Raw genomic sequence first — 20,533 nt, 5'->3', positions numbered from 1 at the left:
ACCCTGCCTGAATCCTACAAGATAGATAGAAGGTAGGTATAAATTATAACTTATATTTTCTAACCACGCGGATGAAGTAGCGGGCAACAGCTAGTACATTATAAAAATATTCCCTATTTACTTTATTTTAGCACGTAAACCTTTTTTGTTAAATTATGCTTTCGGAACGATTACATTTTTCCTTTATTAGAAAAAAAGCTGAATCATTTATAATTTTGATAATAATTACATGCAAAAAAGAATTTTATTAATTTAAAATTATTTAATTATCCATAGTATCTTAATAATGTGCGCTGTTATCATGATTAATCCTTCTGATTTAAAGATATCAATGTGTAGTAGTCTGTAAGTGGTACTTTCAGATATTTCATGCAATTATCACGTGTCAAAGAAACATTGTTAATTGTAGTTATTTCTTTATTTACCTATTGGCTTATTAAATGGATTTTTATTAAGTCTAATTTGTAGCAACGACCAATTCTTTTATGCCTTTCTTTACAAGTAGGTGCATTGTCTATGAGACAACTAGAGTATAAAATATTGTTGACTCTACCCCGTGACAAATTTGAAACACGTTGTGTGCACGTTTTAGAGTATTAAATATAAAAAAAATAGGCCTTATTTGATTCAGAATCAATTTTCATAAATAATCTCTACTAATCCAAGACTTACCTAATCTCTACGTAGATTTTATTTCAGATTGTCGCAAGGTTTTTATGGAACGCATTTCTGACACCCATATCTATAGGTAAATTCAGTCGATAATGTTTATTATTTATTTACCTGGTAGGTTCATCAAGGAACATAACTGGGGGATCACTGATTAATTCGAGTCCTATTGCTAGCCTCTTCTTCTGACCACCAGACAAATTGCCAGCTCTCGTTCTCCGCGCTCTGTTCAAACCAAGGGATGTGATTATTTCTTCTATCTGTAAAGAAAGTTTGTGTGTGTGAGTTATGAGCTATTACCAATGTTTTTTCAACAGATTGTGATGATATAACTACCGTACTATACGAGGTTCTAGCATTTAGATAAGTAAAAGATTTACAATTAAGTTAAATGAATGACAACATTGAGACTTACAAAACGGAAAGTGTCTTCCTTTGACCCTTCAATTGGAAGATCCTCAAAACCATATACAATTTTTTATAAATTCCTACTTATATTATCTCAACCTTTGCCTAACTAGAAGCTAAGTCTGCCTTTACACGCTCTTGAAAAGACGTAAGGGGTGCTTATCTCTTTATGCTTCCTCCCACCATTTTTAGCCAGTAATATACGTAAGTAAGTATTTTCTCTAAGAAACAACGAATAGATAGTAGATGCTGGGATTCAAACCTGCGACTTTGTCAAGGCTAGATCATTAGAAGGTACCTATTGGTGTTACGTTACAGCTCATATGATTATTTGACGTGACGACAGAATAATTAAAAATTCAATCGCCTTTAAAAGATTAGAAACATCATGCTATCAAAGGCATTATAATAATCCGCAAAATTAGTTCCTATTGCGTCATTTGGAATAAATGTGAGGAAAAGTGATTAATAGGTAGATTCATCGGAGAGGCTAAAGGCAACATGAACAGGAGGCAAAAATGTTAAAAGGGCTTGGTCATGAAGAAGTGAAAAACCAAAATGTTTTTTAGTGATATTAAAAAGAAGCCATTAGATGCCTATGTCTACGTACATTTAGCGTTGATGTAACCCAGCTGTTATTTGACCTCTTCCTTCTATCATTATTCCTTCTGGGTTTCAAAGTATCGTTACGTTTAGATAGCAGAAATAAGGGCAATTGTCGAATAAGGGCAATTGTCGATTGTGTAACAGTCCTATAAAAGGAGGCATATGAAAAATGGGAAGAACACTCACTCTTTGTTTTTTTTGCTGTCCGCTAATATGGTTACCAAGTTTGAGATCTGCGGCTATGTGAAGTGATTCCTGTATCGTTAACATATTTTGTACTTGGTCGTCCTGCAGTATATAACATGACCTTCGCCTGAACATTTTTTCATTGCGAACTCGTCCGTTGACGCAAATACTTCCACTTGTTGGTTTTCTGTAACAAAATATTTTTTTTTAATCAAATGCTGCGCTGCAGAGTAGTGGTGGCACTTTAAAGCAAATAGTACTTTATTTCAATGCAATAAGGCTTAGTTTCGTAAGGATTTTAATGTTGTAGTGTGGTTGATTGTATCCATTTAAAGTATGAGTCTTGCTGGATAGTCCCCCGCAGGATTTGACATGAGACTTCCTCGTTTAGGTTGTTACAGTTAGTCATTACAATGGCAGCAGTCGCTGCGTGACTAAAGTCATCGGGAATTGGAGACCAACGTGTACTAAGGGAATTATGGTTCAATTCAGGGACGAGTTAGCTAAGTGACGATCTAATTTGTCGATCCGTCTCAACATTCCACTTAAAAAATGAGTATTCCCGTACCAAGGAATTTAATCCTTATACCCATATTATTTCACAAGCATTCAGGTTACATACACAAATACACTCAGATTCACCACACGCACTTTGATCACACAAAACACTTGACCGATGGGATCGAACCCGCGACACGTAGCGCAAAGTGAATTTGGCGTGGTAACCTCGGTTATTCGTCCAGTCAGGTACCTTGGCAACAGTAACAGTAGCATAAAACCGAAGGGTTAATTTTGCTGTGTAGGTATTGTTGTTGCATTGGGCTGTTAGACTCTCTCATACTTATATCTACTCAGTACATCGTTACTTTGCTAACCGTCTGCTTTGTTAAAGTTAGATGACTCCGTCGATAAAATCTTTGTGTTGCAACACATAGTTCAGTTCAATACAATCAATTCATGAATGTTTACGTTGTAATGTCCTATCTTATCTAATCAACGTGTGTTAATCCTAATGGTTTAAACGATTTCCCATCGAAACCAGATGAAATAACTGCATTCGTTTGTATCGATATTGTTTTGCGTAGCGATTGTAATTATCGTAGATTTGAATCGATTTATCTTTTATGACTAAAACCTATCTGTATAGGTTTTGGTTGTAGTTTATCTGGCAGGTGTGTTACTACGTTATTTTATCAATAATGTCCTTTACTAGGAGTAAATTATTTTTATTCCGCCCTATTAAAATAATCAACGATTTTACAGAACATTATTATTATAAGGCTATTGGCTAGCACATAACACTTAGGTATTCAATTTTTTTTAAACATACGGCCCAATTTTGTCAGCTGTATCGAATGTCCTTACAATGTATTGAGGCCCAAAGCTCTATTTTTAAAATTGATTCCATTGGCAAAATAGTTCATCATCTCATAGTTTGCGATGAGGTCTTACTAGCTCTTACTACACCAATATATCTGGTGGTTTACTAACAGCTTCCTCAGCATGTCATGACTCAAAGTACTACAATATAAAAGACATTTGTTCTTTAATGGATACAGTTAGGTTTTGATCAGAGCCGGCAGCGTCTTATAGCCTACGCTTTGACTCACCGCCACTAATGTACGAATTCGGGACACGAGGAAGTATTTATTAATGTCCTGTCTTGTTTCCTTTGTGTAGGTATAAGTGGAATGTGCCTCGCTTCTTATAAGTACTGTAAGACTTCCATTGGACCTTGGATTCCAATTGAATATTTCTCCCCGTAGTACCTACCTAACTGCCTATCTAATAAAATTGTAAAATTGCCAACAATATCATGTAGTTTTGCTGTTGATAAATTTGCAGCTGTGTCCACATTGATAAAACGATTATAAATAATCTGGTTTTTTAAGGTCTTATATTGTGTCTCATAAATTTAAATTGGTTACTTTTCTTTGATATTTAAGTTTAACATGATCTTTGTCTTCGACCTGGGTTAAACAGAAACTGTATAATTAAGACAGATTACAAAGATGCAAATGAAAACTGAACAGGCTTCGGAAAATGACTGGATTTTGTTTACTGTTTGACGTTCTACATTTATATGGAAGATTAAGACATTAGTCTTTAATTAGTCATTAATCCATTAAATTTGTCCCTTTGAACAATCCAAGTAAACCCAAAAAAGCTCAATTGTATTTTATGCGTTAAGGGTTTTTCTTTTGCATTACTCTTGACCTAAGCTTTAAGATAATAGTTCCTAATGCTTATTATTTTGTAATTTTTTCTTTGTCTGTTAGGCAGCAATCCTTATCAAATACCTGCTAAGTATAGTTTTCGGGACTTACTTAAACATACAATGTTAGAACAAGAACAGCCTTTCTCTTTATAACTAAATCCTGAGTCACAAACGTTTATCATTCCCATTTATTGTATTTGAAACAAGTATTCAACTTTAATAAATAAGACCGTATTGTTTTTATTATGTTCATAATCAGCAAAACAGAAATGGAACGCCGCATATCTAAACATGATTCATGTAACTTGCTTTCCCAGTTTCCTTTGGAAATATTAAATTATACTATTTTTACACTTTCTGATTAGGGAAACTTTGGTACTAGATAAATTATATGACCATTGATTTACTTCGTTTGAAGAATCTTAGTCATATCTCTCTATAGGTATTATAGGTCTCCCAAGTTGCAACATCAAAATATCATCGGCTGAATCAAATTAAGACGGAAGTTATTTTTTTGGAACAGACAATAGCATCCTTTGAGATAACAGATAACAGTATTTTCACACACAAAGGGAATTTAAGGTATTTAAAAAGTGATATAGCTTTTCAAATTTCAATTTAGGAATGTGACTTTGCCATAGTAGACTAGCTCGCAAGGCAATGATGTTTATTATTTATTCGTTTTCCTTCATAAACTAAATAAATAAAATTAATGTCTGAAGCGCGCAACAAGAAGATTTAAAGGTCATTGGCTCCTAGTATCTGTTTGTATCTCTAAAGCTTTTAACACACATAAATATTATTTAGGATGGGCATGTAATTATTACGTCATTAAAAACATCTGACTATCAGCTGAGAACGAGACCGACATTTTTTCGTGCTATCATTTAAATACATTATTTAGTTACCTATCTAGATATAATTCGTATCTGCTAGACAACTATCAACCTGTTTAGGTAAACTGACTGAGTAAACATATAATATAAAATGAAAGTATGTAGTAGAGTACTAAAATTATACGAAAGTTATGGTTTTCGGCTAAGTTGCGTGATTATATCAAAATTTGAACGAAACTTCGAACAAAAGAAAAGTATGGCAATTTTAATGACGGAATATTAATTTTGAACCATTTTTAAAACGACTCCTATGTTTAGTGTCGGGAGCTTTTCTAATTATTATATTCATCCAGACTCAGAAACAAGCATTCTTGGAGCCGAAAAATGCTAAATATGCAAATAATGTTTTTTAAATCCAAAACTTTAATACCATTACATCAATAACATGGGTAATGATTTTGCATTTTCTCTATTCTTAAGTAGATAAAGATTATTTTGCGAACACACAATATTGTGAAATTCAAGTACCTTGTTACATTGTAACTACAGTCAAATTAACGCGTGTTAATTCGTCATCATTCCATAACTTTCATTTAACACGCACATCTTCACAACGTGGGTCGATATTTTCGTGATTGTCGACGCCTATCCTGTATGTTAATAGCCTTTTGTTATAACAATTTAAAATTGCCTTGAACCCATTTAATTCCATTCATATGCATATGCAAACATCAGGGATTTAAAGAGCTCTGTAGTCTATACCGAAACTAACGGATATCTGAAACATACTTTTAAAAGTTGCAAATAGAGTCGAGGATTAAAAGCTTTGATAGTTATGAGTCTGTTGAGCCGAATAAAACACAAAATTAAGTAGTTTAAGTAACGGGTAATCCGAAATAATTTCACATTCAATTTGAATTTCATATTGACTGACGTGACTGGCCTGTTGGTCTAGTGGTTAGTGACCCTGACTGCTATACCGGAGGTCGTGGGTTCGATTCCCACCCAGGACAAATGTTTGTGTGATGAGCACGATCATTTGTTCTGTGTCTGGGTGTAATTTATCTATAATATGTATGTATTTAGAACTATATAAGTATGTTTATCAGTTGTCTAGTACTCATAACACAAGCTCTGCTTAATTTGAGACTAGATGGCGTTGTGTGAATATTGTCCAACATTATATATTATTATTATATTGAATGTAAAATGGGCAACGATTCTGCATAATCATCCTAAACGATCAAACAAAAAATAATCAAATACATATAATGAAGAAAACAAAAGAGTATCTCATACAGTCATGATAAACAGTAGCGTCTAGATTAAATAAATAGTGTCTGTTTATTGCAATTAATTAATTTAATTATAAAATATTAAACCCAGAGGAACATGCCAAATACCATTAATTTCGTTCATTAACCTAATAAACTCGTAAAAGCACATCAAAGTAACATAATTCACAATACTTGATGTTAAAACGACAGTCGAGCATTATTCATGGCCTTTTAGAAATTAAGAATATCACATTATCAATGAGGACTGTTGACGCCAAAGATAAGGCGACACATCTACATATGAAGTGATAGTGACGATTATAATTTTGGTAATTAACACTGTTGCTAAGTCTGGCGTAAGTAAATGTCCGATTACGTTGCGTCGCATGACCGGCGGCCGGTTCGAACTGATTGAGTTATTGTTGAGCTGCTTACTAACTCGCTATGCTAATACCTTCTTTCAATAAGAATTGTTGTATTGAGTAGAAATGTTTTGTTTGTTATGCGATTTATTTCAACGCGAAATTTTTTCGTAAGGATGTTTGTTCCTCTTTCACACAAAAACCACTGAACGGATTTAGACGAAATTTGGTACACAGATAGTTTATAGCCAGCACAACCACATAGGATAGTTTGTGGGATAATTTTCGATTTATAGCGGGCGGGCCCGCCCGAAACAGCTAGTTAAAATATAATACTGTGTAAATTTGTATTCTCACGAAGGCTTTCAATTGGTGTCATAATCACGGTGACATCTTCAAAGGTGTCGTAACGTACTATAAATTTGACGCTATTCAATACAAAAAATAGATAATAAGAACTAAAAATAAGTAGCATTTTACACATGTTTAGCTAACACGATCCCCCGCTGCGTTCGAATTCAGCCTAACTCGAATGCGAAAGTCGACCTTACGGCAGTAGGAACTAAGACCTAAAAAACACAATCTTCTAATTAGAATTAGACTTATTTATTTTGTTACAAATGATGTGCATTTGTTTTAATCTATTGTGCGTTGGCTTCTATATATGTATCTGTAGATAGATATCTAGACTAGACTAATATACATAGTATGTACAAATAAATATATGATTCTATATCAAAACCAGCTACCAGTGCGTCATTCATAAGTCAAAATATATCATAAAATATATAAATATATCAAAACATAATAAACAAACGAAATAACCACAGTCGCTGCGTTTTCTTTCTTAACTTTACTATTTATGAACGGGGTCATGTTTGTTTGTACGTTTGTTCAAGCAAGAATCGAATCTGACGTGTCTGTTTAATGTCAAACCGTTGCCTAGCAACCAATTGTTAGTAATACTGGTTTTATTGATGGAATCAAAGATGATAATCTTCGCGAGTCCACGACTCTATGTTAATTAAATCAGTTTTATAGCTCACGTTAAATAAAGATATCTACGTTGTTATTTTGACTTCTGTAATTGTATTGAAGTTCAAGATCCGGGAACCAACGATTAAATGTATTTTAGTTTTTAATATTATTACACTTTTGCAATTAAGAAAGAGATGGTGAGATACATGCCGTAGAGCAGCGACTCTTTCTCAACTACTGTTTAAAAAGTTGTGTACAGAAACAGAAAATTAAATATCAGTTTATGATGATAATTAATTAACTTTAATTAGTTTGATGAAGGGATTTAGAAAGTAGTTGGGAAACTACTTACGGAGTAAAGACCGGTTAGCGAGTTAGCGGCAGTGGATAATATAAGTGTTTAAATCAATTTCTACTTAGAAAATCCTCGATGGGAAATTGATTTGTTTATTTGAATGAAGGCAAAATATTCCAGTGTGGTATACAGATGGATTGTAAGTACTTTAACGTTGTTAAAGCATACTGTTTACTGAAGAGCATAAATTGTTTCCCATTTTTTTTATTAAACTCTAGAACTTTTTCTCTAAGTGTCTACTTCAGAAATGTATCCAGTTATAAGTTGTCAAACAATTTGAGATATCAAATATTCTAATTAATTTACTCATCTAATACGCATATGAGGAACAATACAACAGTTTATCAGTTCAGAAATTAAAACTATGCTTTTAGGGCAACGGGTCAATAAATCACTGACACGTACTGTAAGTACAAGATATACGTTAAGTTACCAGTCAAAATTTCCTTACACAACCAATGCATTTCAAACCTTATTTCTGACCATTTAAGGTCCAGAAGACGCTAAAGCACAGTCTATTTCCAATAGTTATCAAAAGTGATAATGAACTAAATAGTCATTAGGTTTGTTGGCGCAACTGTACTTTTGTTAGTAACTTATAATGGGGTCAGTACAATTCGTGTACCTTGGGGTCATATCAAGTAGGAACATCTAATATACAGGGTGGAAGGAACACCGTACCGATAAAGTCGCATAATGACTTAAAATAACGTGATTGATAATTAATATTAAAGAAGCTACCGTCGGAAATTAATATTTATACATATAAAATTCCCGTGTCACAATGTTAGTTACCGTACTCCTCCGAGGCTTAACCAGTTGTTATGAAATTTTGTAAATATATTCTCAGACCTACCCAAGGTCTGAGAATAGAGCAACGTCTATTTTTCATACCCCTAAATGATAAGCTCATAGTAAAAAAATATATTTTATTTTTTGGACGAAATTGTTTGTTTTTATTTTTTATGTGCCATTAAAAATACGATATACAACAAAAAAAAATATTCGGCAAAACAACGTTTGCTGGGTCAGTTAGTACAAATGTAAATACAGACATGTATGTGCATTGTGCAGAAGGTATTATACGGCTAGTATCATATGAAATTAAAGATCAGATATTATTAATAATAACAATAAATTAAGGTATGTTAATAATTAGAATGTCCGCCCTAATTTTATTAAATATTATTTCGATGTTAAGATTTTTGTTTTAATTTTGATTTTATGTTGAAATTAATGCCTATCTGCTAATTATTAAAACAGTTATCTATATAAATGGTATCTACCTATACATTTATTAAACTGAATGAATATCATCAAAATTTTAAATATTTCCTTTGCTTTAAGATTGGCTCATTCTGTGTGGGTGGAAAACTGATAAAAACTCGCTAATATAATAAAACTAGTCGTAAAAGGATAACTGATGTTTAATTTAATTTGCATAATACGCTATTATATAATGTATTCATTACAAATGATGATCTTATGTATATTTTATAATGAATGTTCTATATGTACGTTTTTATAAGTTTTTTGGTTGTTCTGAATAGCGAATCGTCGTATTGTCGAAAAGTAAACATAAAATCAATGTATCAGTGAATCATCAATAATAATATATCAAAAATTAATTTCTTTGTTACGACTACTGGTCTTGATATACATAAATAGGATCTTTTAAACTATTTACTCATTGAAATGATTTGATTATATTCTTTGTAATTGTAAGTGTACCAATTTCCAAGTGTTCCGGCCTTGTGCTAGTATCTTACTTAAAACATCAACACAACTTAGTCGGCTGCTAATGTTTTGACCAAGTGCGTCTGAGGTCAATGTTGCATTCGGCTATTAAAACGCACAAGGTTCTAACAAGTATAGTAGTAACGTAAATATTATTATAATGGAAAATAACAACAATAAAACTGATGTTATTTTGTATTTAGACAGTTTGATGAGCTCAAATTAACTCAAAATGTACTAGTACTATCTGACTCTTACCCATTTAGGTGGGACGTAAAAATAATATTGTTTTTCTATAATTATATAAGAGAGGCATTTTAAAAAACGATTCTAAGCATTCATCCATTACCCCGCACAAGGTCAGAATTTTTACCCCTTTATTTATACAGATTATGTTTTTCTTTTTGCCGAAACAAAATCTAAGGTTGAGGTCCTTTATAACTGTTATGTAACACGTAATCAATAAATAGATACATTTTCGACGAAGTAGGTGTCAAAAGACAAAACTAGTTTCAAAAAGTCATTCTGAAGTCACTCAACAGGTTGCTTTAGTTCGATAACCCCATCATACGATTTAACATTCGCCAATCATTTCAAAAGATTGTAAAAATGATTTGATATAGGTATCAAAAATTTTAGAAGCCCCTCTGCTATTCATGCTTTGTTTTAAGTAGACAATATACATATTAACGAAAGAGATCACATTTCAAATACAAAAGATAAATGGAGCTCATCTTACAAAGAACTCATTCAATCTTCAAAAATAATAGGGCTTACCAAAATGCCAGTTCAAATCAGCTGCGCATAACTTGAGCTCACCAAAATGTCATCAGCTGCGCAAAATTTGTATACAAGGACTAAGCACAAAGAAAAACAAAATCTCGGACCCTCATACAACACGATAAAGATATGAAATTGAGTTCCCTTTGTCTATGCTGTACTTTACATTCCTTTTTAATTTAATACGCAAAAAAATAGACTTCTATCTGCATACTAAATGTGTACAAAAGCGGACTTAATGCCTGCCGCATTCTATACAGGTCAACCAAAAATAGTGTCAGATAAAAATAATAGCTTACCACTTATATTAGTTAATGAACCAAAAAACAGCAGGAAAATCAAATAATCCTAGTTTAAATTACGGTCGGTTGTATTTGATACGTTCATTTATATATAATCGTATTCGTTCGTGTAAGTTAGTCATTGTTTTGGTACGTGCTTCTGTAATGTAAATTATTTATATTGTGCGCATAAACTGTGTACAGATGTAAGGCAGTAGGTACTTAATGCGTCATGTTATTTGTCCCTTAAAAAGTTGCACGTTTGTAATTGAAAGACCAGGGTCTATTCTATTATGCTATTTAAAATGACAATTTTCGTTTTCTCTTAAGCATTTTTCTACACAATAATTCGAAATTCAGTGTGGGACGCTAAACTCAAGGTCAATACAATTACGTTCCAATTATTGTATTGGCAAAATGCTTAAGAATATAGGAATAATTTCAAATTTAATTCAATTGCCATTCATTCATCGGCCATTGTAACATCGCAGAATCGGGGCCCAGTGTCTACTACTGCTACTAATCCCAGCTTAAAGTAGGACGGTAGCGATTGTTGAAGTGAGACAGCGCTCTACATTGCTCATAGGGGCTTCTCGCTTCCACAACGGACTTGCACAGATTAGTTTTATGGATGAAGATGAATTATTTTATGTTCGAAACTCGGAATGGGTAACATAGTGAAGGGATAGACCCTTCGCTGAGGGTTAGCTAGGGGATTTTATCACAATAATAATCGATATTGCTTAGACCCTTTAGTTTTAGTGAGTTTAGTAATTGTAATATGAAAAGCGAATCCATTCTTTGAATGCTTATAGAGAAAGTGGTATGTCTCATAAGAAATTATGGCTTTACACTAATTTTTCGGATGTCTTTCTTTTAATACTGGGTATGTATGTCACGTAACCAGTAGAATAATAAAACAGTTACCAATATAGATATAAGATAAGATAAAACACATTTGGACAATATGATATTGAATCGACAATTACACTTTACTACTGAGACAATTACAAGTACCTACTCTCATAGTAAAAAAAAATGTTTACGGAAATTAGCGGAAGAGCAAAAACACAAAAGGGTACAATAGATCAATACATGTTTAAGGCAATCAAATATGTGTTTTATCATTGTGAGATATAAGGTTTAAATTGCATTGTGTTTTAAACATAACCGGGATATTTTTTGTTGTGAATATTCATAAAAGTCAATACGAAAAATGTCGTAATACCTAATAACAATATTCGATTGTTAGTCTTTGTGAAGTAATACAAAGTCAATATTTATAAGTTGACACAACTATTGAATTTTACGGAAACAGTGACCTTTGGAGCAGAAACAAAACTCGCTTTGTTGGTCCTAGCGCCACAGTGTAACTAAATGTATTGTTTACGAACTAAATAATGTCAGTATGACAAGCCCTCTGTGATAAGGCATTGTTTGTTGTGATCAACGAATGTAGTATTTATACAGTACTAGATAGTTTTCTGAACCTTTGTTTAAGTTATCATCACAGCTGTGTGTCTATCTTTATATTCTAATACTTTTATCTAAGTAGATCTTAAGGAAAATAAGTTGTTGGTAATAACTTAATTCCTTAAAATCAGAAGATGCTTGTTGCAAAAAGTTCTCAAACAACATATAAAAAAAATTGTTTGGTCTGAGTCTGGGTGTCTTTGTGCATGTGACTTGAATGTTTATGAAGCCCTCTTAGCATAAGGATTAAATTCATTAATACAGGAGCCGTTTAAAAAAATAACGCTTGTATACAAACTCTACAAGTTCTACAAATTGTTTTTCGATTGATTTTTAGTTCGCAATTCTACACTGTTATTTAACCCGTCTTTGAATAGTCATAATAGTTAACTACGAAACCGGCTAATTACCTTGAGGTAACGGAGCGATTATCCCATTATGTAAGTAAGTGATAAATTTATCATCGAGGTAAAAAATGAATTACACAACATATTACAGTCCATACACTTTATTGTTTATTAAATATCGTGTAAAATAAGTATTTAATCTGTTGTTTTTATCGCTTTATTATTATTGCATTGTTAGGAGGTTAAGCTTCTAATGTAAACTGATACGCAATGAACGTACCGGTTATAATTACCTGTTGGTTTATGGTTAATTTTGTAGAAATAATAGCTACATGTAATAGTACTTTGGACTGTTTTTGTGACCATTATATTTGCAGGAAGTGTTTAATTAACCAAACGTTGTTATGGCTCTACATTTAACAGCGAGAGAAAGAGAGATAAGTATATATAGATATAACATTCACAACATTTTCTTCTTCATTTCCGTTGAAACAACCCTTGAAAAATTCAGGCTTTTTTGGATTCCTCAGAATGTTTTCACACAGTTTCAATGAAAAGAACTTGGACCGTATTTGAACCTACGACTTATGTATAACAATGTTAATCGCTCATTACACATTCCCTCACAAAGCCTTGATGAGAAAGTCATTCGAGTACTCGCGATAAAGTGCAAGTAAACAGTTGTATTACATAAGTATTACACGTTAGTCACACTATATCCAAACATGATTATCACACCAATTACGATTAAAAAGAGAGAACTACAACTACTTCCTTATTCTAGGCAAGTACGGAGAAAAATTGACGATCGACGCGTCGGACGAAGAGTTTCCTTCTTCAGAAATGAAATACCTATCTTATTTATTATATATGTTTTTTATATTTGAAGAGGGGAACCGCTACCTATTAAAGTACTATTGGTTACAATGATATGCTATAACTTTTACTCGTCTAGCCTACAACGCCAGTCTCAAACTAAGCAAAGTTTGTATTATGAGTATTGGACAACTGATAAACATACTTAAAATACATTCATACAAACATAGGTATTATAGACAAATAACACCCAGACACAGAACAAGTATGCTGATATTTTCGCAGCTGTGGGAGCATGACAGCGCTCTACACGGCGTAGAGCAACGTATAGCGGTATCTCTTTCCCACAACTGTCCTTTCGTTTTGTCAAGAGGTCGATAGGCCTTTTATTTCTTGGACATACGCTTTGCCTAAAATCCTTTATCATATATCCTCCTTGATACTTCAACTAAAATGGCAGCTAGCAATCCAAGTAGCAAGCGTCCCGTCGAAACAAACAAGCATCGAATAAATGAGTAGGTATCCAACTATAGCGAACATGTGATGCATGATAAGTAGAGGAACTATTCGCTGTTTGACCACAAACGGCTGTTTCGTTGATATTCACTGTGCTAAACATTACATTATCTAGCGTCCTATACTCATTTCTAATTCAAGTATTTTTTGTATTACAGTCTTCATAATGCAGACAACGAAACGAGGACCGTTATAATTGGTGATATTTGCATATTTTTTTTATTTGATTGTATTTGTCCCCCGAATTATATTAACCATTGCCTAGCAGTGTCTCGCTGTAAAGCAGTCTTTTATTCTCTACTATTTGAAGTCTAAACTTTTATCGGCGAAACTTTGAGTCACCATCTTTCAAAGTTGGCTAGCAAAACTTTTTGTTTTCTATCAACTGCTTTCATATTTAAACTTTACATGTAAGTAGGTAGCTTTATGTAATTTACACCTTTCTGTGACAAAAATAGTCATGCGTTTAAATATTTCATTTCACATGGTACCTATCTGACAAACACTGTTAGTTAAGTGATGTTTGTCTTGAGGTATTTAGTTGTTTAATTTAGTAATTTCTTTTGTTGAATATTAATGCATAAAATTTGAATTGATAATTATGATTTATGACAGCATTATTTATCAGCATTGAGATTTCGAATTTGCTACGGAAATGCACTTGAAACAATCGAATATGAAATTATTTACAGTTAAAGTAAACACTAAGCACCAAAGAGCAAATTCATACATCCAGAGGGTTCTGACTATATTATATGTCACATGGAATTTTTCAAGAAAAATACAGTACTTCCTATTTTATTTTTTCGGTTTAAGCAAAGAGTTTGATAAGTGGTGGACCACACTTACCTAAACAAACACAGGGAAGCGCAAAAATCCAATTGCAGATTTCATCTAATCATTAAAATTAAACCACCACAATGCAACATACGAGCTTGGTACAGTACAAAAGTGGTAGTATAGAAATAAAAATAAATTAATAAATGTTTAGTATTTGTTATCTAAAGCTAGGCTGGAAATAACGACCTTCGTAGCTTCGGCGATAATTTGAGTAATTCGTTCGATACGTAAGCAATCACGCTCAAGGACCAAAGCCAATACGGCCAATGTCCAATATTGGACAAATATTTCTCTTGTGTCATAATAAAATAGTATCTACTCAGTATGATAAATGGATAAATGTACTAGAAGACATTTGAAATCATTCAATTGTATTTTTTCCTTCCATCTGATCCATTAAGTATCCAAAGAGTGACTTCCATCTTAAGCTTTTGTATGTCAATTTGTTTTTGAACTTCCCTTTTCAACCAATAGAGTTCATCGTTCTGCATATCCTTCGAGTTGGTCATTCATGTTTTCTTCATCGATAAGAAACGGAAATATTTCCTAACCTATGCAAAGTCTAACGATATCTTGTTGGTGATCAATGACCAACTATTGGTTCATTTTTTTCAATGTCTGATTATAATTATCTTTTAGAGCAACAGATCTGATAGCTTTCAAAAATGTTGTAATTTTAATGATGTTCATTTGTTTTTGTTCGTTCGTCGATGTGTTCTTTTTTCTTTCATTTCCTTTTTCTTTCTTGATGAGCGCAAAGGCAAGTCGTTCTTTCAGGGATTATTTACGAAATCTAATATACGCACGGACGCATGATAAACAACACGTGTTTTAATGTTATCTTTGAGCACCTGTATACTAAATACATTTAATTAAACATGCGATCTGCTATGCGGTGATTATCAGACGTCGATTAGCATGCCAGCTGATATAGTGGGTCAATACCACTACGTATCAGATATCTGATTGGCCGTGGACGAGCAATAAGGTGTATACTTGTCGGAAGTTTGCAATTACAGAGTTATAGCTATTGTTGTTCCTTATTACATTAATGGGAGATACTTCATCTACTAGTAAGTTGATGTAAAAGCTTGTTGAGATTGTTGCTTCTAGTGAAAATGTAGCGACAGAGACTCAAAGACTCCTAGAATCGTTTTTGGAATGAAGTTATTGACACTCAATTAACAGTAAGTATAAAAACTTCCTTGATACCTCCCATCACTTGAGACTGATTAGAATAAAATATTTGCCAATCAACATCAATTTATATGACAATTTTATGAGCCTAAAGATACGCACAACACTGGCCACTAACAGGTCTTTGCATAAACAATAAAGAACATTAGCCTCGTTGCCTAGCAACACCCATCAACAAATATTATTACGAGTATGAGATCATAGTCAGATCATTGACCTTTCAATATTCATATTTCATATAATTAGACTACACACATAAATGAGATCATGGAACAGAAACAGAGTACCTCTGCCCCCCTAAACATGTGACATTTCTACGATCGTTAACGACAATGGAAAATGATTGAAAGTATGAAAATGATGAATGAATGAAAATATGAAATGATCAAAGTCAAGAGACTTATTAAACGTCATTTCAATAAATTTGAGGAAAAAGAGGGACCAACTTATAAGTTTGACGTGTCGGTCTGCTTCAATTTAATTTGTTTTGTATTGAAGGTGAAATAGTATGTGCAGTTTTCACTGATGGGACATTTTTTTATTTTCACGTTTTCTTGTTAAAAATTGTAAAAATGACAAGTGTCTAGCGAGATTAAATGGAGACAAAAGAGATGGAAATAGAGAAAAAGGCAGTTTTCAGGACAAAAAAGTCTAGTATAAACACCCGTATATAATTATACTCACGTATATCCCGCTAGTATGTCCATGAGAGTGCTCTTGCCGGCCCCGGACTGTCCCATGATGACCGTCAACTCGCCCGCGTTGAACGTGCCGCACACATCGTGGAGGATCGTCTTGCGTCCTGGGACATACAGGAAAATGTGTCACACTACTTTATATGAATAAATAATTAACAAGTTTTGTATTATGATTACAGATAGAGTTGAATCGACGCATTGCACCTGGTTTGTAGATCTGATAATGTAAGGGTGTAAAGCTTAATGTAATTTCCGAAAAAAGGATTATTAGGAGCTGCCAATTTTTTCTAATCAAATCTATATTATATAATCTCACCAAGTCTATATTATAAAACGCAAAAGCTGTTTTACATATAAATGTATGGTTGCTGTTTCATAGCATTTAATTAACACCTAAAATACCTAACGATAGCCGGTTAAAAGTAGTTGAATAAAGAAGAGTCATTTTGTAGAGCGCTATCTCTGTCCCTCGAAACACAGCAGACCGGTATCTATGCAATCTATTTATATGTTCTGACAAGCGACAATGCGAATGAGGGGCGATGCTCTGCCAACCGATGTTTGCCGAATATAGAGTCACTTACGAAATACCAATCAAACAGAATTAAATATTAGGGCGAAATTAATTAACGATGGTGTTTAGCTGCAGATTTTCAGTGATCGATAAAAAGTTGGCATTTTCCTTTGTAAAATGCGTCCCATTTGATTTGATTTTGAACTGTAACCTAGTAACCTGTAAACTAGTAAGGCTCTTCCTAATCATTCCCAATCCAATGACTAGATCTTTGGAACAGTAATATGTCTGAATTAAATAATCAGTATTTGTTTTTCTTAGATACCCAGAATATTCTTGAATCATGCATAATAATACATCAAAATCATCAATGTTTTTGTACAAATCATCTTTGTACAAAAACATTTAATTTTGAATAATGAAAATAAAATAAAATTTAGACACATTAGAATTTATAATTGCTGAGTTTTTAGACAAACGAAATTTTTATTTAAAATTATAATCATTTGTAGTCAGTACCCGAATTTTATTGCACAATCTAAGTGACAAAAAATAGTTGAGAATATATAATTTTTTATATTGACAGAGCTGAATATTGCAATATAACTGCAGCAGTTTCAGGAAGGTGCCCTATGATAGACTTGCTATTGTGGATGTGAGGAGAGGCACTAATCTTCGTAGTGCGCATCTTGTAATAAGCCGTAGGCCTCGTAGGCCCCTAAGAGCAAGAGTTGTTGTTCAGATAGAGTCGTGCCGAGCATGCGCGAGCGATCCCGAAACTTGGCTCCACCTTGGTGCAGTAGATGAGACTATGGGGTGTTTTTAGAGGGTGGAATTCTATTATATCCTTACTACATGACTCGAAGCGAGATAGGGCGGAATAAAAAGGAACAAATTAGAGTCGTTATTTGTTTTTTTTTTGATATCATCTGTTATTTTCGACTGTCATTTACTTATTTATTGAAATATTGGCCCTGACAGCATCTTACATTCAAGGCATTACGTATTGCAATTGATGTTCTTGCTGAAGACTTCAAAGGAATCACAATTGATTAGTTTTATCACTTAATAGTGGTTTTGAAAAACAAATAGCTATAAGACTCTATCTTCGCCTCAAGTTATGTTAACATAATACTTAATTAACCATAATTACCAATATTTAATTAACTTCGGGTAAGGGTTCTTTACCCAGATTAATGTGTTTAATTATATTCATTTACTGTTGGATAAACAAATTAATAAATACTCATCAAATTGTCTAGTTACTTATATTTCAAGGTCATTTCAATTACTTAAACACACCAATAAAATTGCAATAAGCGTTCTTCTATTTTTCTTAAAAAAATCTATTTGCAGGTGAAAAAAAAAATAGAAACAATTATAGACCCTTTCTGGCACAGTTTTATTTAAAAATTTGGAGATAGAAAGAGCGTTCTATTAATTTTCTTTGTTATTTTATTAATCAAATGAATATTGTTGCTATTGTGAAAGCTAGACGCCACTCTACTTCGTGAACTTGCGACGACGGGAAAAGGCTAAAATATATCGTTGTCTCTATTTCACACAGGTAGCTGGTATATATTGATCTCTTTCGAACAAATTTTTATCTATTTTCCGAAGTGCCACGTTAAATCGGGGCTCCTGCAGTGGGCCAGTCATATTGTAGAGATAGTACAGTAGGCTCTCCGTTGCCTATACTACAATGGAAAAAAATCCTATTTATGCATTTAAAACACCAGGAAATGCATAAATACGTACAAGTCATTCGAAATGTAGATTTTTTAAACTGACTAAGGAAACATGGAAGTCTTGCTTATACAGTAATACGGATACGGAACGATCACTACCTGTTTTGACTAACGCTCATTGACTCTACTTGATTTACTTGTTTACATAAACAAGTGAATAATTCAATATTATACTACTACATGTACTGGCCACAATAACACTAAATTCGGGATAAAAACTATCCTATGTTTTAATCCTGGTTTTAAACTATCTGTGTAAGGAATTTTGACTAAATCCGTTCTGTGGTTTTTGCATATGTTGTATGAATGTTTGTTCTTCTTGAAAGAGGAACAAACATCCATACATACAAACATTCGCGATTATAATATTAGTAGGATAGTTTGTAATCCGTTGTTTGAAAAGTGATTTTGAACTTTAAAATTGAGATTTTATAATATGATTTGGTTTATTTTTTATGGATAATGTTAAGAGAAAATGTAGTATGTAGAGTCTGCATAGTTTCTTGTTTTTCTTCCATATTAATTACCTTTTCATTAATGTCTTAATTAAAGATTTGTGACAAATGATAATTTTAATTATGGTATAAATAAGCGTAAGGTATTTAGTGATCTAAATAAAACAATGTTACGAGTACGTCTCATCACGATGCGGTGTGGGAACGACGCCAGATTAACACGTGTTAACTTAACGTAACAACGTAAATTACTAACACGTGGATTGTCAGTGTTACAACTGTTTCACAGATTCACTCTCGCTTAAATACTTGGTTTATTGTCCTTTGACAAAACTTTTAGGTAAAGCAGCATTGATTGAATAATATTTAAAAATGTAGTAATGCAGAAAACAGGTGTATTATCATTTTTGGATAAATTAACGGGATTCGGATATGTGATAGGATTCAGATAAAGCCTTTGTCCAACAGCAGAATACCCAGGCTAGGAAAAAAGGGCCCCGTTTAAAGAACAATAAGACCAACTTTGAAAGTTTGTAACCGAAATACGAATACGAAGAAACACTTGAGATCTGTTAACAGGTACGTAACTTGAGTTATCTATCAGCAAAAAAATAACTTTTTGTTAGCTACATCTGGGATGTTTGCCCTACAAAAAGTAACCGAAGTGTACATGCATTATTACGAAACATGACAGCATCTGTGTAAACAAACTCACTGCAAAAGCAGTGTTATAGAGCAACTAGAAACTCTTTGGATGTTTCTACCATGTATCTAACTGCTTTACATTATTTACGAGAAGCAAAAAAAATAGTTTTCAATTCTTTTTTTTTGGTGATTGTATGAGATAATTACTGAAAAATGCTTGCACATTCATTGAAAAGTCAAATAAGTTTTAAATCAAGCGAAATATTCAGCTGTTTATACAGACGCGTAACTTGAAACATATTAAAATAATTTTATTATTATGTGAGGTAATTTAATTTATCTTATCAAAGAGGTCTATAATGGAAAAACTTGCCTGCAGGCGGCTTTATAGGTCGTATTATATCACCTGACTTTTATTTATTTAAAGAAATGGGTTCAATTATCAATGATAGCTAGACCGAGTTTTTTTGGAATCCCACCATGTGACGGGAATAAATTAATGCAAGTTGCTGTGGTGACTCAGGTGGAAATGTCAGGGTGATGGCTCTTCACACTTCTTAACTAAGACTGTTATAATTATTAATTAATATG

General features: G+C 32.9%; 1 protein-coding gene across 1 annotated transcript in view; it reads right to left on the bottom strand.

Moving 5' to 3' along the window:
- Window positions 1-20,533, bottom strand: part of LOC113497700 (ATP-binding cassette sub-family G member 4-like) — a 33,495-nt gene that overhangs the window by 7,660 nt on the left and 5,302 nt on the right. Inside the window, exons 2-4 of the mRNA XM_026877389.1 lie at window positions 16,567-16,684; window positions 1,870-2,056; window positions 784-929 (exon numbers count right to left, since the gene is read on the bottom strand). Of these exons, the coding sequence (XP_026733190.1) occupies window positions 784-929; window positions 1,870-2,056; window positions 16,567-16,684 (451 nt within the window). The remainder of the gene's footprint in view (window positions 1-783; window positions 930-1,869; window positions 2,057-16,566; window positions 16,685-20,533) is intronic.

The sequence above is a fragment of the Trichoplusia ni genome, chromosome 9, assembly GCF_003590095.1.
Source record: "Trichoplusia ni isolate ovarian cell line Hi5 chromosome 9, tn1, whole genome shotgun sequence".
Classification (NCBI taxonomy): Eukaryota; Metazoa; Arthropoda; class Insecta; order Lepidoptera; family Noctuidae; genus Trichoplusia; species Trichoplusia ni.
The sequence above is the reverse complement of the archived record's forward strand: the minus strand, read 5'-3'. Positions and strand labels throughout refer to the sequence as shown.